The 24,758-nt window shown below is 41.9% G+C and overlaps 1 protein-coding gene across 5 annotated transcripts in view; it reads right to left on the bottom strand.

The window, feature by feature from the left end:
• UHRF2 (ubiquitin like with PHD and ring finger domains 2) overlaps window positions 1-24,758 on the bottom strand; it is a 95,839-nt gene that overhangs the window by 57,153 nt on the left and 13,928 nt on the right. For all 5 annotated transcript variants that reach the window (XR_011138065.1, XM_068928806.1, XM_068928809.1 and 2 more), the window contains exons 2-3: window positions 15,189-15,434; window positions 7,392-7,654 (exon numbers count right to left, since the gene is read on the bottom strand). Coding sequence is in view for 4 of the 5 variants with exons in the window: in XM_068928806.1 (XP_068784907.1) it covers window positions 7,392-7,654; window positions 15,189-15,434 (509 nt within the window). In the remaining variant the exon portion in view is untranslated. The remainder of the gene's footprint in view (window positions 1-7,391; window positions 7,655-15,188; window positions 15,435-24,758) is intronic.

Genomic DNA, 24,758 nt, shown 5'->3' with positions numbered 1-24,758 from the left:
CCCTGACTAGTCCTGCACTAATACAATAAAGGCTGTCTGAGAAAAAGGTTTAAAAAAAAAAAAAAATTAATTGCCCTATGAGAAGTCACCCTGCACTTAAAGACTGTTCTTCTACAACACGAAATAATATTGGATCAAATATTTTCCATCTGGGAAGGATGAGATCCGGGGAAAAAGAAAACTTAAAAAATAAAACAAAACAGGATTATCTCCACCTCTTTTTCCCGTAAAGTAATTTTTCACCTTGCACTGCTTCCCTGTCTCCCATCCCCCTAAATAAAGTGTGTTGCCCAGGTTCCTAATTGTATATCTCTTTTGCCTAGCACAATATGCCTAGGCCTCCAACACTTCAGTATCACAAGCAGACAGTAAGTTTAGAACGTTAGAAAAGAAAGGCAGTCTCACAAATTCTTCTCAGATGGAAGCAGAAACAGAAAAAAACAAACACACACACACACACACAACACTTGAGTGCAGAGTTGAGAGGCCAATGCAATTAAGCAGTATTTAAGCTGTAAGCCTTCTATCTCCAGATGAAGACCATCACTGACAGACTGAGACAAGTGTATTAGCTCAATTTACATTTAGGAATACCGGAGACCAACAGATGTCCTGGATCACTGAGATCAGTCCCCTTCCATTAAGCTACCACATATACTAACCTAGTTAGTTAGACTAGTGGCTCTCCTAAAAAATAATGACTAAAGAGAAATGATAACCCTTCCTGAAGTACTGACTGAAGCTTATTTACAGGTATAGCAATGGCACATTCATATGTGCCCTTTACTTTCAAACACCGCTGCACACTCTTTGGCGTGAGGAATGTCTTTTTTTTTAAAAATGGTTCTACAGACTTTGGCACAATAGTATCCTGATTTATTCTTGAAGACTTTGGGTCCTAATTAGTACTTGCTAAAAGTATGTAACACATTAATACAATCTATTTAAATGCAGAAGTATCAAAAACTTCTTGGGGGGTAGCAGGGGGAAGGGTGTTATCAGGAGCATGTGTGAATGCATAGCATCCAGGAACTATGTAGCTGAGTTTTCCACAGGCAAACTGCAGGGGTCACCGCACCCAAAGTGTAGGTTGGTGAGCTCTGCCCTAGAAAAGGCATCTTCGTGATGATGCCTGCTCTGCCAGGTTGCACGCAAAAAAGTTCACCAGGACTGTCTGCACAGTCCAGTTGTTAGATCTACTCAACTGCAAAACCCCAAACAGCACACAGACTCCAGGACGGATGGATGATGAACATGCACATGGAAAACATACCTCAGAGAAATCAGTTGCTCCTAAGTATCCCTCCTTTCTGCTTGTCAGTCTACATGCACAGGAGCTCCACGCATCCACAGTTTACACGGAGCAGATAGTTCTAAGTTCTTCATTACACAACAGTTACTGAAGAATCCCATCCAAGGACAGCACAATTTCTAAACAGCTAGTGCTCAGTAACAGCATGTTCTAAAAATGTCCAGAATGGAGACATTCTTTATTAAGGTTACCAATAAGATTCGCACTCTCACAAAACGTGCTTGAACTGAAGGGTAAATCTGTCTTAGCAGTCTTGCAATGGATTTTCACATTGCCAGCATCCACTGCAGCCACTTCTGAAATTACTCTATCCTTTGATCTTTCAGTTAGTTACACAAATGGCTAAATTGACCATCTGAAGGAGTTGCGCACAAGCAAGCTGGACAAGGTCTCCTTTACAACCAGCATATGAAGAGACATGAAGTTTTGGAATACAAGTAAAACTAATTTCCTAACCAAAATGAAAATCAGATCCAAGTTTAGTCTAAGTCAAAACTTAAACTAGGTCCTAAATGAAACCTTGTAAGATAACGAAAACAAAAACATAAGTAGGTGCCGTTCTCCCTGTAGAAGAAAAAGAAACCAGGAAAATCATCTTCCTGAAAAAATGAAGTAGCTAGTAGAAGCTAGTTTCCATAGGCTCTGTAAGACAGTATCAACATCAGTTTCCTACTTCATTAATGATTAAGATCACACAAAGGCAGGACCACTCTCATCAGATCCAGAAGAAACCTTAACTTTAATAGCATACAATGAGAGAAGCCTGAGAAACCCACCACTGAAATGGCAGCAAGGACTCTGACGAACTTAATAGGTAGATTCACCCTTAAGATCCACTGGATATTCAACAAAAGAACCTCTGTTAGACAAGGAACATGCCTGGATATTAGGCAGGCTGACATGTGTGGCAACGTAAGTCTTTCCTGTTAAAATCTTCCTCTTACCCATAAAGACATAGCCCACCAACAATGAATGAAAAGGTCTATTTTAACAAGCAGAAACATTCACAACTGGGCAGGGGGTGGAGAGGAAGAGTATTATTGAGTCTTGGAATGGTGCAGTACCCCAACTTCTACCTGCACAAATCCATGAATTTTCTGGAGCTTTTAGGAATCCTCACTAGCAGTAACAGCTATCTGGATACCTCAACTGTCTTAACCAGGCTGGACATGTAGACCACTGTCTCTGCATCCTGCCTCACATTGCTTTTCTGAAGGGTTTTTTACAACATCAAAGAAAAGACATCCCTTCAAATTCTAATGAATCATGAAAATCCCCAGCACACATCCTAAACAAAACAGAGAGACTACAGCCTCTGGACGGATTGACAAATAGAGATTCAGAGCTAGAAGTACTCCAAGGTAAGAGCTCAGATAGCATCATTCCACAACTCCCGTTAATCACAATATAAACAACCCCTTTACCAAGGTATTTAGCACCATAGAAGAATTAACCACAAAATAGCGTACTTTATGTCATGTAATGCAGATATTACCCTAAAGTATAATTTCAACTTCTGCGTTGATTAATACCCAACAAATACCATCATCAGAATGTGATGGCCTTGAGTAAAAAGTTACACACACTTGATTCAGACTGAATTATTTGCGCATGGATAGATATGCATAACGATCAGGCGGCAAACACCTCTAGCCTTCCTGGTGACAGTCAGTGTAAAAGCCTTCTTAAATAGATGAAGGCCTGAGAATTGTCTCCCTGAAAATAAACAAGCTATAGCCAACGCTGCACAACAAATGCAAATGGATTACGGTAACGTCAAGCTTTCATATGACGCAGTACTGTAAGACTTGTCTTTACTGTGTCACATTAAGCTATTGAAGCATCCTGCTCACAATCTGGAACTGATTCTTAAGCAAGCCAGCAGTGACAAAGATTGAATCTACACTCATCTCGGTTAACTTGAATATCTAAGCACGTGTCAGATTTTCATCCTTTCGTATTCTCTTGCATTAAAAGACAGTTGCTCAGGGTAGAAGAAAAGACTAGATGATAACAGAGTATGAAATGTGATAGTAAATCCTGCCTTAAGAAGTCTCTAGTGCCCCCCTGCGATACTAACATATGCAAAGATGAAATAGAAATACAGTGAATAAAGTGGCAGAAAAGGAGGAAGGAGGCACTAACAGAAGTGGGAACACACCTATAAACAGGCAGCCTCAAGGCAAAAGGCTGCCTTCAGAAACTGAAGCACAAGACGAAGTATCAGGTGCAAGCACTTACACCATGACTGGGTGCCAAGATAGTTGCTGCCAAAAGCTGATAGAATGTCAGCAGTGATAAACTGATTCTCTGGTCTCTACCTCACTGATGAAGACAGCACTCTTAAACAAGTACAGCATGGCTTTTAAGTCATTCAGTCAACGAAGAACCCTGTTTAATCTGGAACTTACGAGTCCTGTTCCTCCAAACGGCAATAGATTTTCTATAAGCAGAACCATCCCTCTACAGAAGTATGTAGGCTTCATAGCTGTTGCAGTACGATAATGAAACGCTAGGCGTACAGCCTCTGGACCAAAGAAATTTAGCCATTCTGATCCCTACCAAGTAAGAAGAGGTATGCAGCCCTCATTATAATTTGCAAGGGTCACAGTCAGAAGGGAGTGGTGGTTGCCCTTTGGAAAATTACTACAGCCAAGTTCCTACCCAGAAAATCTAACTTTTCTTCACCACATTCTTTACCAGAAGAGCTTTGCTGTTTTTCCCCTTTCACATTTGCTGTACCATATTACTTAAGGAAACGGAGGGAGGAAAGGAACCAATGAAAATTTTACACAGGACTTGTGATATTGAAATCTAGCAGTGCCACTGCTAAGACCTGCCTTCTCAGTTAAGGGAGGACCAAGTCCTGCTTCATCCTCTAAGAAAAGTTGTTCTTTGGAGAACACAGTCACTTAAAAGTTACCTTGCTGAGAAAGAGTGAATGATTGGTTGGCTGTCCCCCTTGATGAGACTGCCAAATATCTCTGGCTAGAAAGTAAAAGCCAGAATGAATCTCAAATCTGTTGATGCTCTTTTATCTGCTTTCAAGGGTGAAGCATGAATTGTACAGGCAGCCAACACAGACCCAGGTTTCTGGATGCACAACTACTGGACTAACTAGGAATCAACAGCTACAGCAGCATTAAGCCTTACTGAAACCGAGGGAGGGAAGGTAAACATTCCACAATTTTTGCAGACGTTCTAGCTGAAAAATCCTTAATTAGTGCTTCATTCTCTCTCAAATTTTCTCACCACCCTCAAACTCCCAACGTATTGAGAAGCGTGCTCCAGCATAAGTTAATAACAGAGTAATTAAGGACCAGATACAGTCCAAGAGAGAATGAGAGAAGCGAGGCTTCAGCTTTAGATATCATCAATACTTAAGTTCTCAGCTGCAGAATTCTGAGAAAGATGGTGCCAGACAACACTGTCTGTAACTCAGTTCTGAATCTAAGAAAATAGTGCCAATACTAATGGGACAGTTAACAAAAGAAAGAAAAGAAGGTTTCACGTCTTCCTCTAAGCTGACACGTGGAGTTTGTGGGTTTTGGAAACAACAGGGGAACTAGGGCTGCACTAGAGGACTTTGCTGCCAGAACTGGGCAGAAGATGATGAAGATGATGACAGAAGACTTGCTTCTGATACAGGATTGAACTACTTTCCAGTATCTCCTACCTAAACATTGCTTCTAGAGTGAGTGGTTACAGGCATCAACAGAAAGAAAATGGACGTTGTTTGAACTTTTTCTTTTCTGCATTATGAGACTAAATCTGCCACAACACCTGGGACAGTAAAATGTATTTGCCATTGTCATCAAGTCTTGGAATCAAAGTCATGGGCTTGGAGTAGACCATTTCAAAGCGCCACACGTGACCTATCCCTCGACTGTAGCCTGCTTTGTGCTGAGATTTCTCCCAACCTGAAGATAAAACAAGCAGAGAGGGAGAAACAGTCTAGAAACTCAGCATTGTTGAGGAGCTGGTAAGTTCAGGACCTGTCTCAGAGATAGACACATAGTCTTTCCACAGTGTATTGAGGTAATTCTGATGGCATTACAGGCACCAGGCTTATGCTGTCCATTCATGAGTCGTTTTTATTCTGCTTCTGAAACTGCAAACGATTTCATTTCTGGTAAAAATATACCTACTGTGGAGAAGGCAGAGCTGAAAGCCCCCAGCCCTGCAGAATCATTTTCTATAGCAGATAAAAGGAAGGAGAGCTTCTTCAGCACAAAACACAGCAAAGAAAGATCAGAGAATGTCAAGTCTGGCAGCACATAGCACAATCCAAAGCTGAAGAGCAGAACACCCATGAACAAGTAACTACGTGCAGAAGAATGATCGTACAATAAAATACAAACCTCACACGAATAAGAACAAAGACATAACAAATTAGATGAGAATTAGTTGATTAGGAGCAGAGAGGAACCGGGTGGCAAAGCACTCCATGTTCTCCCTACTTATCCGTATCAAGCGTATATGTGATAGGGTACACTTGTGGTCTCAAGACATCAAAAAGGTAAACACCAATACATAAAAACAAACTACTATGACTACAGACAAAACCACTGTATGAATGTGCATGTCAATCTCCACTAGAATAAAATTCTGTAACTGAAGAAAGTAAAGGTCTTGCTTGCCAGAAAGGCTTTAAATAATTTTTCTTCCCAAAAGTTCAGACTTTCAATATCTTAGACCCATCAAGTAAATAACCATGACTTTAGTGACCACCTTGTAACACAGTGTTTCTATGCCTTATCCGATTTTGCTGGCTAAGAATACACAACTACTAAAGATCATCTTACAGCACAACTAAAAAGATGATTGTCTTCAACTGCTGAAAGTGAACAGCTAGATCCTAAAAGTACACATAGCACAATTTTCTTTTTTTAAGCGTAGACAGAGGTAAGATAGTCAGATCTGTCGTGCAACGCTTTCTACAGTACTACTTTGACTCACAAAGAAACAACAATGTTCACAAAGTGAGGACTATAATTTCACTGAAACAATTAGCAACATTGTTTCTCACAAATTTTTGCCCGTGACTCACTTAAATACATCTGCAGTGTTGTAAAGTTAGGTGGTCTTAAAGCCATGTCTGCAAATTCACATCCCAATGCACTTGTACCATTTAAGATATAAGAGAAAACACCTTCGTTTTGGTCATCCTGGATCATTAAGTTATCTCCAGGCATTTCTTTCAACTTTTAATATTTCACTACGTATTTACAGTTTTACTTTCAGCATTGTGCTTACCTAACAATAAGTGGGCAAACTTGGAGATATAAAACTGTATCTAAACTCAATATACAGTTAAAATGTCCCTCAAGTTTTTTATACTTCTACTAAAAGCACCAGAAAGGTGCTCTGCTCTAGTCCGTAACATTTAAAATTTTCCTGGTAAAAATCAGCTTTGCAGTTGTTCATTGAAATAACTAAATTTGAGGCAGATGCTCTAAAAATGTATTTTGGAAATTTAAATTTTATGAGTTTATCCTCATGAAGACCAATACTGAACATACCTGATGTCTGTCTACTCTTCAATCTCACATTGCACATGTTTGCTACTCTCAGTAACAGAAGTTAAAAACTCTCACTGATTCTGTTCATTTAGAAGCTTACTTCGCTGCTTCAACACGTTATATGTAAAAACAAAAAAGACCAATTTCTCAAGGGAACGCAATGGTACAAAACTGTTGATAAGAAACTTCATTAAACTGAGCGTCCAATACGAAGTGCTACTCTAGTAGACTGCTAATTAAACTCGTATTTTACTTGGAAAACACTTTCAGAAAAATTCATTTATACAGTTTCCTTTTCTCATAAAAGAGGACGGATTAAGTTTCATAAAGGCATGACATTGAAATTAATATTGACAGGAACTTAGGAATGAAAAATTTCATTACTCTCAAGATATTCACTATATCCAACTGACAGGTGTTACATTTTTTAATATTTTTTCTTGGTTGCAATATTGAACTTGCTTTCTTTGGCTCCAAGTTTCTTCAAGAAATTCTTGGTTTATACAAAACCAAATAACAATACGTGATGTCTTCAAAATAATATCAGGAGCACTTACTCATCATACTTGATATGATAAATAGCTTCTTCATCAGTGTCCATACAGTCTGAGTAAGATGTGGATGGTGTACTGTCCAAATTATTTGCATTCTCTCTAGAATGATCTTGACTTAAGTTTCCATTAGTCCTTTTGTAAGTATTACCACTCTTTCCTTGAGCTTTACCATTCTTATGTCCCTTTGTTGCTCGGGTAACATTTTCTATATGAGCTTCAAACCAGGCTCCAATGCTGACATCTCGGGCATCCACCAATTCATTTATCTAAAAGGAAAATTCAATAATGAATTCATGCTTGTTTTCTATAACCCCAATTAAGAAAAAAAAAAAGAAAGCCCACAATTGATTATGCCACTACTTAACTTCAGTATCAGTATAACATTAAATTGCAGTAACTGGTTGAGCTTGTCCAAGTTCGAGTAACATCTAGTCATTGATATTTTGGCTTTCAGTATTTTATTGCTCTCTTCTCAATAAAAACTGGTATGAATATAAAAGGGTGGCTAGCTGAGCTTTTTTACCTAAAAGTTAGCTTAATCTGTCTTTCATTCATCTTTTCCTCTGGCTTCACAGAACTGTTCTTTATGACTGAAACATGCTTATACTTCTAGAGCGTTAAAATACTATCCCACAAACACGGGGTTCTACAACTTTAAGTAATAACTCCAATTTGGAGGCACAGTAACCTGCCATCTTTCTGGACTGCAATGCTTTTGAATTCTTCAAGGTTCGAGAAGAGAGAGGGAAGAAACGAACACGCTCTCCAAGTCTAACAAGGCTGACATCACAGGCAGCCAAAATCTTCTGACTATAAGAAACAGAACTATCTCATGACATTTCTCCTTTCTGTGCTCACAGTAATATTGGTATTAAGCAATCAGACTACTTTACTATTCCATAGCATATTGCATTCATTCAGGCCCTTACGTGTTTTCTCAAGTCATCAGCTAACTAAGCAGACATCTTTTTAATAATAATAAGAGCACTGCATTTTTACAGTTAAAAAGCCAAAAATATTCTTTGAAATATTAACTGGATTCAAAACATTGCCTATAAAAAATAATTTAAGGAACACCTCAGCCACTGTATACCAACTGTAAAAAAAGTATCATTGCAACAGAGCTACTGCAAAGCTATACCACAGAAAAGGTCTTTAAAAAAAACTGATACAGTACATACACGGTTTAAGTTACAGCTTTTGTCAAGTACCCAGATAGTGGCAGAGATGGACACTTTTTCTTACCAAATCCAAAGACTAGCTTCTATAAATCAAATAACCCGATTATAGCTGGACAGGGGCAAGTCAAAAACACTACCAATAACTGTTAGTATTTAGCATAATGAAGTCTTTAGGTAATCAAAAAGTGCCAATGAAGGCAGTTCCTGAGCTAACAAATCTATCCCAAGACAAGAAATCAATATATAAAGCATATTTCACATTTTGCATTTCTCTTATTTTCATTTACCTTCTTAAAACAATCTCCAAAACTCAACCCATTTCTTTTTCTCCCATATAAAATGGCAACATCTATTTTTTCATTAAATCCTACAACATTCAAAAGTACAGCTTTTACTATGATGAATACTTCAAATAAAAGGACAACCTCATTTTATATATATATAGAGAGAGAGAGAGATCTATTTTAAACATAAAAAGTGGACTGTTGCACTTCTGTAAGGAACCCTCAAGAAAGCTTCCCTACATAACCTTAGGTGTTTGAACTAGTTGTAGCTTAAAGGATTCTCCTATCTGCTACAGTAGATTTCTCTCAAGACCACCTCTGAAAGTGTTGGAGAAGCCATGTCACCCAAGTTATCATAAGCAGAGCAAGAAAGAAGCTAGGGCAAGTCTCCCGTGCATCCTTCCATAACACGACACGTGCACTTATGCAATAGGCTTCCCAGCCTTGCATAGAGCAAGGTCAAATAGTTATGAGCACGGATAACTGAGGAACATCAGACAATTTTACATGCAGTCCTGCTTATTCCCGACGGAGCTTATTCTACCGATGTAGAATACTCCACCGTAAATTGTACTGATCTAGACTCCAGCAGAGGGATTCAAATGAAAAGCAAAATTATTTTAGTGAATGTGTTTTGTGTGGACCATAAGACAGGATATGACTACTTGGGGGCGTTTTTGAGGAGTAGGAGATTATAACTAACATGTACAAAGGAATATTTTATTGAGGAACAAGAGCTACCTGAAGAAGACATGAAAAGATGCAAACAAAATTAGAATTCTAAGGATAAAGGAGGAACTTTCGTCAATGGTATGACAACATAAAATCCTTTTTGCATTCTGTTACCTGTGCTAGAATTTAATTTTAAGCATCCACCTTAATTTACCATTTAAAGACAGTCATCAATGCAGTTCACATTTGTTTGTAGAATAGCATCCTTTGAGATAATTACAAATGCCAGCACCTATGAAATTCATATCCTTCATCTAGAATCTTTGTTATGTTGAAATGTAACATTAATAAGAATTCCTACTGTCACAGAGAACACTTACCATGAATTAAGACCACTAGGAGGAGGAAACGCTACCAACTAATACAGTTATCCTAAATATTCAAACTTCAAAATCTTATGGAAAAAAGTAAAATAGGAAAGACTAAGCCAGATCCTGCTTTCCCTTCCGTATCATCAAATTTCCATAGTAACTGAATATTCAGTGGGATATAAGCAAATGACAATTTTTTGGGCCAATCAAACCAATACTGCAAGCTCATTGCTAGGAATACAGAAAAAATTTTCATCAAATAAAATTAGCCAGCATACCTTTAATAATTAAATAAAAACATTATATGCAAGTACAGAGTCATAAATATACACATACGTACACATGCAGAAGAAAATATCCAGACTCCATCTTATTTCTTCCCAAGAGACTCTTGAAACTAAAAAAAGGTCTGAGGGGCAGAAGGAAAGGTAGCAAATACAAGTGGACTTGTACGGCTAACACAAGGAGCCATGCAACAAAGCAATTAAAGAAATTACAAGACATTAGAAAACCAAAAAAGCAAAATAAGCAGCATACAAAGCTATATAGTTCCTCAATGTGATGTAAGAAAATCCAGTCTGTGGAGTGCTTAACAAGAGAAAAGGGTATGGTGCAAGTAACAGGAAAAAAGAAACATCAAAAAAAGGAAAAGTATAGCCTAATGTCCGTCAGTTACAGAATCACTGAGGCTGTCATGACTTCAGGTGGTCTCCAGTACTAAATCCTGCTCAAAGCAAGATCAGCATTGAATTTAGGTCAGTTTGTCCTGGGCTTTCTCTGACTGCCGGGTCTTGAAAATCTCCACGGATGGAGATTTCACAACCTCTTTAAGCAACCTGTTCTTGCACTTCACTATCCTAACAGTGATTTTTTTTCCCTTTATAACCAGTCAGAATCTTCCCTTCTTAACACCCAACAGTTGTGTTTCATCCTCCTGTTCTTAACACCCAACAGTTGTGTTTCATCCTCCTGTTCTGTCCTGTTCTGTTTCAGTAAAAAGCTTCTAACTAACCTCTTTGTAGGTATAGGAAAGTCCCCTCAAAACCCCTGGTTTCCAGGATAAACAAGCCTCAGCCTCTCTGAGATAGTCACACGCTTCCACCTGAACAGTCTCGATGGCCCTCTCCTTACTTGCTAAGTTTATCAACGCCTTTCTTGTACTAAAAAATGTAAAGCATCCTAAACTGGACGCAGCATGTTGCATAGCAAGTTACAATTAAAGAAGAATAATCACTTCCCTCAATTTACTGGCTATTCTCGTGTTGATACAGCCCAGCTCGTGCTGACACACTGTAAGCCTTCAGTGCTGCTATGGTGCACTGCTGACTCATGTGCTAGCCAACTGTCCACAATCCCAGGTCCTCCTACAGCAAAGCCACTCCCCAGCTGGGGAGCCAATGCCCCAGCACATGCCATTGGAGGGGCTTAGCCCACCCTAAGTGCAGAACTTTGCACTTCAAAAAGATCCTGTCAACCCCTTCCTCCAGTACATCTAGATCCTTCTGAATGGCAGACCTGCCCTTATGCCAGCTACTCCCCTCAACTATGCTCTTGTTCACAAACTTCCTGATTTCATCCTCCCCTCCCATGCCACTGATAAAGATATTACACAGGACCAGTCCCAGGACATATACCTGAGGAACTCCACTTGTTACCAGCCTCCAGGTAGAACGTGAAACATTAACCATTACACTGAGGCCCATGATCCGGTCAGTTTTTCATCCCTTCAGCGCTCTACGCATCCTGACAATAATGGCTCACTTAAAATATGGATACTGTAGAAAACCATACTGAAAGCTTTGCTGAAGTCAAGGTAGACAATATTCAGTATTCTTCCCTCATCCATAGATCTAGTTATTTCATCATAAAGGCAGTCAAACCAGTCAGGCATGACTTAGCCTTAAAAAAATCCATGCTGGCTATTCCAAATTACCAATTTCTTCTTCATGTACCCAGAAAGAGCTTCCCAAAGTGAAACTGAGCAGCGTATAGCTCCCTGGGTGGTCTCCCTTGCCTTTTTTTGAAGGTAGCTCCAATAGCTGCCTTCTCCAGTCATCAGAGACCTTTACCCAATCTTCACGACCTTTCAAAGATATTGAAGTGTAGCCTTCAACAACCCTAACAACATCAGCCAGCTCTCCACACACCCTTGAATACATCCCGGCCAGGCATATTGGAAGGTATTGTTCAAGATACCTCAAGAGATTTGCCTCAGTCCTCCCCACTACTGGTAGTAGCTTTCCTCCTCAAACCCTTTCCCTAGGCACAAGACTTCGTTGGTGCAGACCAATAGGAAGCAGGCATTGAGCACCTCAGTCTTATCTGCATCTGTTGTCACTAAATGACCTGCCCCACTCAGCAATGAATCCACACTTTCTTTGTTTGTACTTTGACTGTTTGTAACAATAAAAGCTCTTTTTCTTGATCTTTGCAGACTTTACCTCATAGTGGTATGTGAACAATCCAGAAGGATTCTGGAGAGTGTCAGGGCATCTTCTTAATCCAGATGCTAGAGGGGCCAGTCAAGGGTGGCGTTTTGCTGAACTAGCTACCAATCCTTCCCAAACAAGAACTAGTTGGGAATATGATCATCAGTGATAAATCTGGCTGTATTAAGTTTAGGAACCTGAGAGGGACTGATAAAGGCAAATAAGAGAATACAGGGACTTCAGGAGAGCAGACCTTGGCTTATTCAAGGAACTGGTTGGTGGAATCCTGTGGGAGGCAGATCTAAATGGCAAAGGAGCCCAGGAGAGCTAACAGCTTCTTAAGGATAGCCTCCTCCAAGCACTAGGAGGGTCCATGCCCACTCTCAGGAAAACGAGCAGACATATCAGGACACTAGCTTGGCTAAGTAGGGCATCCATGACTGATCTTCAATGACAACAGCAGGAATACAACAGCCACGATAGGCTACAAGGGAGGAGTTAGAGTAGCATTGCCTGAGCACGCAGGAACAGGGTTAGAAAAGCCAAAGCTCAATTTGAAGTGTGCATGCAAAACTTTCTAGAAAAAAATCTCAGGCTGTAGTCAAAACTGAATCTGTAATTAAAACTAGTTATTGTTTAATACTGCTCACAAGTAGCTAATAATAACCCAGCTCTTAAACCAGACACCATTAACGATTCTCATTCTCAACGAAAAGGAACAGGAGTTGAATATGGTTCCACCCACTACCAGTCCTTCGAGACCTATGCTGGCAGTTAGCAGGTGCAACTGAAACATTGCTACCAGCTAAAGCATTCCGATTTACTTAACATACAGAAACCATAGGAACTCTGGTTCCTTTAGAGGAACTCTGTTTAGGTCTCTATTTTAACCACCTGGCAATAATTTAATTATCACCAATCTGTCATTTCCAACAAAGAAAAAGAAAGCAAGTCGTGGCAAAGGAAGGAGGAAGTGTTAGGTTCCCAGTATTAGAGAGGGCAAAATTTCCAGCTGACTCAAAAGAAAGAGTTTTCTTGAATACCTTATCCAATCTCACCATCCCTTGTTTTGTTTTCTGTTTTAAAGCTAAGATATTCCTTTCCTTTGATCAATCCACTTTCTCTTGTGGCCTTCCATCTCCACGATTTTCTCCCTCATTCTTTCTCATATTGCAATTAATCAATAAGGAGTGTAAATTCTAAAGCATAAATGCTGAAGAAATGGGTTTATTCCCACTGTAAGAAATGGTGGGAGAGGGGAGAAGAGGATGCCTGCAAGCTTGTGTCATTGTACTTAATTTGCTGATTTTCTGACTCCCTGCTTTCTTAAAGACGGAACCATAAAACTCCTTGCACAAAATGCTGCTGGAACAGAGAATGAGTAACTTATTACTTGCCCTTAATATCTGAAACACTGAGTAAGAATTTACAGGAAACTAAGACAACTTCACGTCAGGATAAGAGATCTAAACAAGAATTTTCTTCTAACTCACATAAAATTGTACAGGTATAGCAGTCACAGGGTCCTTTTTCTTTAATTCTGGACACTTTCTAGCAAAATAGTCACTATCACAGATATTTCTTACCTGAGAAACACCTGAAAAGCAGATGAAGTGCTACTGTTCCCTACTTACAGAAATCCTGCCAAAGAGACAGCTATTTAGCAACCTGGAAACTGCCCATTTTATGATTAAATTAAATTTATGGTACTCTGGTGCAGTCCTACCTGATAATATGGTAAAATCCAATAAGGTACAAAAATAACAATAAATACAATACACGTGATTCCTAAAAAAACTATAATAAAATATCAATTACTGCATCACATATAATTAAAAGGCAGTGTGTATTTCCATAATTTATCTTGTTCTAATAAACAGTAAATACGTAAACAGTAGAAAATGTATTTTCATTTTCCCTGGACTGTTTAGATCCATAAAGAAGCACAACTGCAACTATTAATTCCAGTCAAGAGTGCTCAAATATATAACTAACTATTCATGTGAGATCAGTTAAGGAGTCCTCCCTGAATTCTCTCTTCATGCCATTGTAAGGCATTTACCGTACTTGATGCAAATAGCAACTCTTATGACTGCTTCCCCAGTTTATTCTAGTGGACAACACTGGCAGGCTTGAAAATAAATAAATAGGGTAAAACTAGAATTTTTCCATAGATTTTTGCACTGGTTTCCTCTGTTTACCGAAAGTTATTTATGTTTCCAATGTATTTCAAAACTTAATGAAAACAGAATACTGGAGAATATTGGAGAATACTGCCAGCATTAAGTTGGAGATTATGAGCCCTCTTGAAACCTGCAACACTAGTGAGACTAGTATAGAGTCACTTCAATGAGTTTGCAAGAGTCAGCTTGAAGGGAGTTCAGCGAAAAGCTTGACTTCAATACTGTTTCTAGACTACTTCTGCAAAATCAGATTATCCAACAGAGATGACTGAACATTGATGATATCTAACTATAAACAGATGCTTAGTTTTTTTTTGATAGAGCTGGGTCTGTCACATTATCAACCACTCCTGAATTCTGTCCTAGCACATTTACTCTGTGCAGTTTGAAAATGCAACACTTTGTTATTTAGGCAGACTGTAATCATTTAAATTAATTGAGGAATTTATTTGAAAAAATATAATTACCTCAATTAACATTTGTCTAATTTGTTGAATGCATCTATCAGTGAAGATTCAGACAACTGTGGAGATACCTACCTTAAGTTCCAATATGGTTCCAGCTAAGTCGAATTTAAAGTCATTCACGAAAGCAAGTAATAAGGATACAGACTTTTATAGACAACAAAACTAAACCCGCAGGTGTGAGATAAGGTCCCAGCATTCATAGCATGCACTTACCTTGTATAATCCAATGCCAGGATCAATTAGAAATGAGCGAGATGATGTAGATGGCTGACTGGGTGATCCACTACCTGTTGTTTTTTTGACTTTGTTCTTACAGTTGGAAACAGCACAGGGGTTGACTTCTCCATCTTGATCTGTACCAGAAGCTGTGGTAGGTGCCTCAGATTCAGAACGTATCAAAAGCTGAACTATGTCATTTAGTCCAACATTGTAGTCAAATAAAGTGTGTCCATCCTCCAGCTGTCAAGAGAAAAATATACTTGTAAAATTCTACCCTGAGGTAAACATGCAGGTTCCAAATCTTCCTTTTAAAGACAATAATCACATAGACCAGAAGTTTGCTTCAAATTCTTATTTTCAAGATGCATCTATTTCAAGAGGCATCTATTTCAGGAAAATACAAAATCCTATGTCTTGAGTAAACCCAAAAACAAAGTGCTGTCAAGTTAACTGTGGCCATGATTTCCTTCAATGAGATCACTCACAGGCTTAAAATGAGAAACACACAATTTTACAGACTTTGGACTTCTTAATTATGGACTGGTATCTGAAACACTGCAGTTATTTTCTAATCAAAATACAGATAGGATCTACATTGCCTCTCATACTATAAATGCAATAATTAAAGTGAGAAATTTTTAATTAACAATCATAGCATTGGGTACATTATAGCTACATAATTTCACGATTCACTCTTTCCCCACCTTTTCTAAAAAGCAACTCAATACCTGACATTTTCCAAGAGTTTTGCAAACTATTTCCTAAATAAAACATATAGATATAAAAACTCCATACACATGTAACTTCTCTTACTTTTCAGAACTGTAAGATCTCAAAGTATTGTGCAAGAGCAATTAGAGTAAGACAGAAGTAACACCAGCAATACGTACAGGGCCTTCAAGCTTAGCCTCCTAAATTGAGAGCATTCAAAATTATTGTTATTCCAGATTTAGCCAGTTTCCTTTTCTCCAAGAAGCATCAAGCCTAAAACATCATCCATCAAAAACAACCTAACTGATCAATTAAAAAGCTATTAGAAAACTGAAGAAACGGCTACAATGTTGTATTCCTTCAAATAACTTTGTAAGCAAGGCCCCACTATATTCCAGATGCAAGCAGTTCCTGCAGAGCACCAGAATATAAATATGAGTGAGCTTTTTAATCGTAAGTGTCTTTGAGTTACCAGCTATTATCCTTTTATTTACCTAATGATCTCACCTACCCACAATGAAGCTAACAAATTCACAGAAGAACTGTCAAGCTGTTTTACATGAGAGAGGAAAAAAAGGGAGCAGTGTGGCTGCATTTTTCAGTTAAATACCCTTAATCACCCACAGCACCTTTGAAGTAGAGAGTATCTAACTTACCAAAAGATTTGATGCATTTCTTTGAGACACCAAAATGAGAATTTGAATAGCTACATTTTACTCCATGTTGTAACGGAAGAGGAGAAAGAAGCACATAACTTAAAAAATAAAGAACAAGCAACCTCCCCGCAAAAAAACTGTTACCTAATTTCAAAACTATTTTTGTAACAAAAAACTCCTTGACCTTTTCTCAAGAGAACAAGGACTGTTTTCATCACTACTGTTTTAGGGTATTTTTTCAAACAGATTTAATTTTTCATCAAAGCATAGGCAATATCAATAAAAGAAAAAGGAGGGAGCAGCAAGGAAGAAAAAGTTGGAAGGAAATCTTCAGCTTCTCACTAATGTAGTTTTCTGCCATGTTCAAGCTATCTTTGGACAGACAAAAGTAGGTCGGAAGTTTCTTTCTTCCTCCATCCCCTCTACCTTTAAAAGGGCAAAGGACCATTACGAATACAAACGGTCTGACACTCAAAAAAAACCAAGTCAACTGTCCCCCTTGTGAATTTAAGGTCTGTGTAACAAATTACATTCCATGTTGTTTTGTACCCACAGCTGAGATGTACAAACAAAAGTTCTCCTACTCTGTTTCTATATAAAGACAACTTGATCAGCTTCAGTTATCAGTCTACATTCGATTAAGTCTGCATTCCCCAAAAGTAGCAGTAAGTGCACTGAAGTCACAAATTAAAGTCTTTTGGCATTAATTCCACTCTTTGATCATGCAATAGCCAAAAATCAGGAAAACTAAACAGAGAGAAAAAAAACTACGGATGATGCTTTGTACTGCTGCAACAGAACAGCAGCACCAGGTCTGCCCAACAGCTACAGGAATGACCCTTGGAAGGGTCCCTTGAAGCCTAAAGTTTTCAAACCAGTTCAACACACAGCAGATACAGCATTAAAATCTTCAGTACAAACAGTTCTGACTTTATTATCTGAACATAGATCTTTAAAAGGAAAGCTCTAGCAACTGTTATTTTAGGGGTGACTGCCAATGCTGCCTCATATGCCTGCAGCTTTAGCCTAGGGTTTCATACCAAGTGAGCTATTTAAGCATGCTACATAAGCAACCTTTCCCCTCCTCCCACAGCATTTGTTCCTATTCTTTAGATACCTTTTTCATCGTGTGGACACACATGCTTTTGCAGCCCTATGATAACCCAGATTAGGGGATTTTTCAGGCTACAAAAACCTTTTTTTTTTGTTATAAAGGTTAAAATTTTAAGTACAAAACTAGGGATTCTTGAAGTACAAATAAACCCATTCCTTCTGAGCACTACTCTAGGCCCACATAGAGGATTCAATCCACAAGCAAATGCTTCATTTATTTTAAATTACACATTATTCTAAATTATATAGTGTTGTTGAAAAGATTCAGCAGTACATGTACAAACTAGACTACCCCTGAAACGATGAATAAATAGGATGTTATCAGAAGACAGAACTTGTGCTCTACCTTTTCCACTTAGACCGGACAAGCTGCAGCAGAGGTTCAGGTGCATAATTTCTAGAATACTACAGTATGTGGCAAGCTACTGAAAGTCAATGCGGTGGAAATCAAAAGAATAACCTGGCTCCTGATAGACTCAGATTATGCAGACAGCACACAAGTGCGAAGAAACAAATAGTCATCCTCCCTTTCTCTCACGATATGCTATGTGAAGACACACAGGAAATACATTTTTTGTAGTGCTGCAGTTTGAAGTTTAAAATCAAATCACTTAGGATCTCAGCTTGAACAACCTGAATGCTCTACCATAACCAAGTACAGAAACCGTTTATATTTTCTAGACTGCAAAACTAAAAGGGATCTCTAGTAGGTTTCTGCTAATGGCTCTTAGAAACCATGCTGAGAACCCATCAAATCACTTACCTGGAACAATGCTAGGCTGTACAGAACTTTATCCCGACCCCCTGACACATGAATTTCATTTATGAAAGCTCCTCAATATAAGTTAATTCCTATATTTTCTCGGTTATTTTTCCTTCAGCCTCCCCCCATACCAGCTTACTGGAAACAAAACCGTTTACTTAGGTACATAGCACTGTAACCGGAAAGCTGCTCTTCCAGACAGCAACTAGAGCTTTTTTTTTTTCTGTATGTGGCAAGGATTCCTTTATTTACTACTTCTCTATGTAAATTTTCAAACAAATGTAACGTTAGGCTTATACACTGCTGGACACTTCAGGGCTAACTTAGTTTTATCTTCACTGTTCCCTACACATGATCACCTGTACTTTTCAATCTCCCATACAGATTCACAGAATCCCAGAATCGTTTAGGTTGGAAGGGACCTCTGGAGATCATCTAGTCCAACCTCCCTGCTCAAGCAGGGACCTCTAGAGCATATTGCCCAGGATCACATCCAGACGGGTTTTGAATATCTCCAGCGAAGGAGACTCCACAACCTCTCTGGGCAACCTGTTCCAATGCTCCGTCGCCCTCACAGTGAGGAAGTTTTTTCTCAGGTTTAGGTGGAACTTCCTGTGGTTCAGTTTCTGCCCGTTGCCTCTTGTCCTGTTGCTGGGCACCACGGAGAAGAGGCTGGCCTCATCCTCTTGACACCCTCCCTTCAGCACCTTGATGAGATCACCTCTCAGTCTTCTCTTCTCCAGGCTGAACAGGCCCAGCTCTCGCAGTCTTTCCTCATAGGAGACACGCTCCAGTCCCCTCATCATCTTGGTAGCCCTCCGCTGGACTCTCTCCAGTAGCGCCATGTCTCTCTTGTCCTGGGGAGCCCAGCACTGGACACAGGACTCCAGGTGGGGCCTCCCCAGGGCTGAGGAGAGGGGCAGGATCACCTCCCTCCACCTGCTGGCAGCACCCTGCCTAATGCACCCCAGGAGACCATTGGCCTTCTTGGCCACAAGGGCACACTGCTGCCTCATATTTTAACTTGTTCTCCACCAGCACTCCCAGGTCCTTCTCGGCAGAGCTGCTTTCCAGCAGGTCAACCCCCAGCCTGTACTGGGGCATGGGATTATTCCTGCCTAGGTGCAGGACCCTGCACTTGCCTTTGTTGAACTTCAGGAGGTTCCTCTCCGCCCACCTCTCCAGCCTGCCCAGGTCCCTCTGAACAGCAGCACAGTCTTCTGGTGTGTTAGCCACTCCCCCCAGTTTCGTATCATCAGCAAACTTGCTGAGGGTGCACTCTGTCCCTTCCTCCAGGTCACTGATGAATATATTGAACAAGACTGGACCCAGGACTGACCCCTGGGGGACACCACTAGCTACAGGCCTCCAACTAGACTTTGCGCCATTCACCACAACCCTCTGAGCTCGGCCATCCAGCCACTTCTCAAGCCACCTCACCGTCCACTCGTCTAGCCCACACTTCCTGAGTTTACCTACAAGGATGTGATGGGAGACAGTGTCAAAAGCCTTGCTGAAGTCCAGGCAGACAACATCCACTGCTCTGCCCTCATCTACCCAGCCAGTCATCCCATCAGAGAAGGCTATCAGGTTGGTCAAGCAGGATTTCCCTTTGGTGACTCCATGCGGACTACTCCTGATCACCTTCTTGTCCTCCACATGCTTAGTGAGGACCTCCAGGAGGAGCTGTTCCATCACCTTGCCAGGCAGGGAGGGGAGGCTGGCAGGCCTGCAGTTTACTGGCTCCTCCTTCTTGCCCTTTTGGAAGACTGGCGTGACATCGGCTTTCTTCCAGTCCTCAGGCACCCCTCCTGATCTCCAGGACCTTTCAAAGAGGATGGAGAGTGGCCTAGTGATAACACCCGCCAGCTCCCTCAGCACTCGTGGGTGCATCCCATCAGGGCCCATGGATTTGTGGATGTCAAGTTTGGACAAAAGATCTCTAACCTGATCCCCCTCCACTAAGGGAGAGTCTTCCTTTCTCCAGACTTCCTCTCTTGTCCCCAGGGTCTGGAATTCCCCAGGACTGGCCTTAGCAGTCAAGACGGAAGCAAAGGCAGCATTCAATAACTCTGCCTTCTCTATATCCTTTGTCACCAGGGCACCCGCCCCATTCAGCAGCGGGCCCACGTTTTCCCTACTCTTCCTTTTGCTATGGATGTATTTGAAGAAGCCCTTCTTGTTGTCCTTGACATCCCTTGACAGATTTAATTCCAAATGGGCCTTAGCCTTCCTTGTCGCATCCCTGCACGCTCTGACAACGTCCCTGTATTCCTCCCAAGTGGCCTGTCCCCTTTTCCACATTCTGTACACTTCCTTCTTCTGCTGGAGTTTGGCCAGGAGTTCCTTGCTCACCCATGCAGGTCTCCTGCCCGCTTTGCAGGACTTCTTCCTCAGAGGGATGCACCGATCTTGAGCCTAGAGGAGGTGACGCTTGAATATTAACCAGCTTTCTTGGACCCCCCCTTCCTTCTAGGGCCCTACCCCAGGAGATTCCCCTAAGTAGGCCCCTCAAGAGGCCAAAGTCAGCTCTCCTCAAGTCCAGCGTTGCAATCCTACTCATTGCCCTGCTCCCTCCTCGGAGGATCCTGAACTCCACCATCTCATGGTCACTGCAGCCAAGGCTGCCCCCAACCTTCACCTCTCCAACTAGACCTTCTTTGTTCGTTAGTACAAGGGCTAGCAGTGCACCTCTCCTCGTTGGCGTCTCCACCACCTGCGTCAAGAAATTATCCTCAATCCTCTGCAGGAACCTCTTTGACTGTTTCTGCCTAGCTGTGCTGTCTCCCCAACAGATGTCGGGGGGGTTGAAGTCCCCCATGAGAACCAGGGCCTGTGATCGTGAGGCTTCTTCCAGCTGCCTGTAGAAGGCCTCATCGACGACTTCCTCCTGGTCAGGTGGCCTGTAGTAAACCCCCACAACAGTGTCTCCCATGTTAGCCTGCCCTCTAATCCTTACCCATAGGCTCTCAACTTGCTCTTCATCCACCCCGAGGCAGAGCTCCATACATTCTAGTTGCTCCCTCACATAAAGGGCAACTCCACCACCTCGCCTTCCTGGCCTGTCTTTCCTAAAAAGGTCCGTGACGGCATCCCAGTCATGTGAACTATCCCACCATGTCTCTGTCACTGCAATGAGATCGTGGCCCTGCGACCGCACACAGATCTCTAACTCTTCCTGTTTATTCCCCATGCTGCGTGCATTGGTGTACAGGCATTTCAGAGAGCCAGTCAAGCACGCAGGCTTCCCAGGAGAGGTGCAAGAGGATCCTCCACAGCCATGTCCCATCCTGTCTCCCCTGGCTGCATGCACCCGCTGGAGGCCTCCTGACTTGAGCGGTGTTTTACTGACTCCCCTGCCACTATACCACTCCCCTTCCCCCATCTTGCCTAGCTTAAAGCCCTCCTTACCAGGCTGGCCAACCTGTTGGCAAAGACACGCGTGCCCCGCTTGGTAAGGTGGATCCCATCGCTCCCCATCAGCTGTCGATCTTCAAACACGGTCCCATGGCCATAGGAACCAAAGCCCTGTTGCCAACACCAGCGGCGCAGCCAGTTGTTAACTCGGAAAACTCGTCTACTCCTCCTCCCGTCCTTTCCCCTCACAGGCAAGATTGAGGAGAAAACGACCTGGGCTCCCAGACCCTTCACCACCATTCCCACAGCTCGGAAGTCCCGTTGGATGGTTTCCAGTTTGCCTTTCATGTCGTTAGCACCCACATGGAAGACCAGCAGAGGGTAGTAGTCCGATGCATGGACAAGCCTTGGCAGTCTATCCACGACATCTCTTATTCGAGCCCCTGGCAGGCAGCAAACCTCTCTGGACAAGAGGTCGGGTCGGCAGAGAGGTGCCTCTGGCCCCTGCAGCAGGGAGTCACCCACAACAATCACTCGCCGCTTCTTCCGGGGGTTCCTGCACGGCACAGGGTCTGCCAGCCAGGCCAGTTGCCTCCCTTGGAGCCATGCCCAGCTCCTCTTCAGCTGGAGGGCGCTAAACTTGTTCTTCACAGGCAACTCCTGAGGAGGAGCAAGAGCCCTTCTCCTTCTACGAGAGCTCACCAGCTTCCAGCCCTCTTCAACAGTGTTATGATGCACCTTTACACACGGTGCTGAGCCCTCTGACAACTCCGCTGCAGTGGGGGCAGGGGACTCCTGGAGCTGCACCGTCTCCGAGAACGCCCTCTCAATCTCCCGCTCATCCTCTCGGATGCTACGCAGCCTACTAACCTCCTCCCGTAACTCCTTTATCTGGTGACGCAACTGGTCAACCACAGCACACCTCACGCAGGAGAGCTCACTGTCAGCCCAGGCCCCACGGAGAGGCCCCAGGCACTCCCTGCAGCCTGACACCTGCAGAGCTGCATCTGCTGTCTGAGGGTCTGTCTGGCTTGAAGCCTCAGACACAGCCGATGCAGCACCTCCAGCAGCCACCGGGGAACGTGCTCTGCGGCGTGTCATGACCATGCCCCGGGGAAAGGACACACCACTGTGCAAAATGGAGAGGTGCCTTCTTTGCCTTCTGGCACCCTTCTGCGCCAACTGCTACGCAAACTGCTGCGTCTGTTCGCTGCCTCTGTTACGCAAACTGCTGCGTCTGTTCGCTGCGCTCTGGGAGCTGTGCTCTAGGCCTGGCTCTTATATAGGCCTCTGCCTAGCAGTGACTCACAAGGGTGCTTGACCCACCCAACCAGGAGCCACCTGAAACAAAAGCCCCAACTCCCTCGGACCAGGGCAGCCCAGAGAGCTCGTTAGCAGTAGCCCCACCTAGCTAGAACTTCCCAGGAGAAGTTAAGTCAAGGCCCCCTGCAGAAGTCCTTGCCCAGCTCTCCCTTCCTGCTAGCAGCAGGCACCGTCTAGTTCCTCGGGGGTCCCCAGAAAGTCTCCACAACTTCCAACAAGGCCCACAAAAGGCCCAGGCAGAGCCCAGACACTGCTGCGCAAACTGCTGCGTCTGTTCGCTGCCTCTGTTGGCTGCGCTCTAATTCAAACTGTAGCTGCCAAATGTATGCAAATCTTTCTATCTGTAGAACTCCACAAGCAGTAGCTCGGGTACTGTGGACATCAAGGAATTAGGCCATGACCAAAGAGGAACAGTCAGAGGCAGTGAACTGCCTGACACTTGGAACGAGCCCATCCAGGTATTGCATTGATGTGGAAAGGTGCCAAGAACAGATTAGTTGGTATTTCTTCTCTATCTACACAATCCCAACCCATGATGTTTCTTAGAAGACTGTTCCTCATAAATGGTTATATATACACAAGACTAGAATTTTAATCAGATTGGCTTTTGCATACCACAAAATGACTTATGAAAATGCCAAGAGACTTGGTAGTACATTTTTATTTTAATTCATGCTTAAATAGCCAAGTTGCAGCTCAGGTAGTTCTGTCACATAATGTTTTTCACTTTTATCAATGCAATTATACAGAATTATTGCTACAAATCAGCTCAGCTGAAGCCCACAAAAAACCAAATCACCACTCACTCATTCAAGTGACTTAACACTGCATCAGTTTTACTTGGAAATCTTGTTCACCATAACTAAAAGCTACTGTCCTCTGAAGTTTCAACAAACAGTACACCCAACAGAAAGAAAATTCAAATGGGTCTTTAGTTGTTAGAATCAATTACTATGTCTTAAGAGAACTTAAGCAATATTTTTGTTTTGCTTCTTTGTAAATACACCTGCCAAAAAAATCCTACCATCTAGTTAGTGTAGTCTTGATATAGTAAATATAATATTTATCTAGGAGGGCAGATTTCATTATTCTAAGATATCTCCATTACGAAGGATAGCAGTCAGACTTCTGGTTCCCAGCTATGCCTAATAGAGAAGTCTCATTAGAAGCTGTCCAGTGCTAATACTGATCTAAGAACACACGTTGCTCAGTCAATGTGATACATACATCAGTTACAACTGCAAAATAAGCTATATACTCAATTCACTACCGAATCCCATCTATTCACAGGAGAGCGAAGAGGCAAAGAAAGAAGGCTTGAAAAGGTTATGTGATCTGTCCAGCAATAGTTATATTTTACATATTCAGAAAGCCAGACATGCTTACCTAAGCTAGGCCTTGACTAGGAAGAACCCTTCTCCAGTGATCCATATATGCACCCCTGTGCACAAACTACTGATTCCTTCACAGTCAGCCAGCTTTGATTAACACTAGCTTAATGCTTAGCAGACTAAGCTGATGACTGCAGGGCTGTTTAATTTACACTACCAGTTTATAGTGAATTGGTGTTCTGTTCTCTACCCAAGAGCTGGGGTTTGGGGGTTTTTTCTAACATCAGTCTTAGCAGGAATATTTTATGAT

Source organism: Struthio camelus, chromosome Z (assembly GCF_040807025.1).
Source record: "Struthio camelus isolate bStrCam1 chromosome Z, bStrCam1.hap1, whole genome shotgun sequence".
NCBI lineage: Eukaryota > Metazoa > Chordata > Aves > Struthioniformes > Struthionidae > Struthio > Struthio camelus.
The sequence above is the reverse complement of the archived record's forward strand: the minus strand, read 5'-3'. Positions and strand labels throughout refer to the sequence as shown.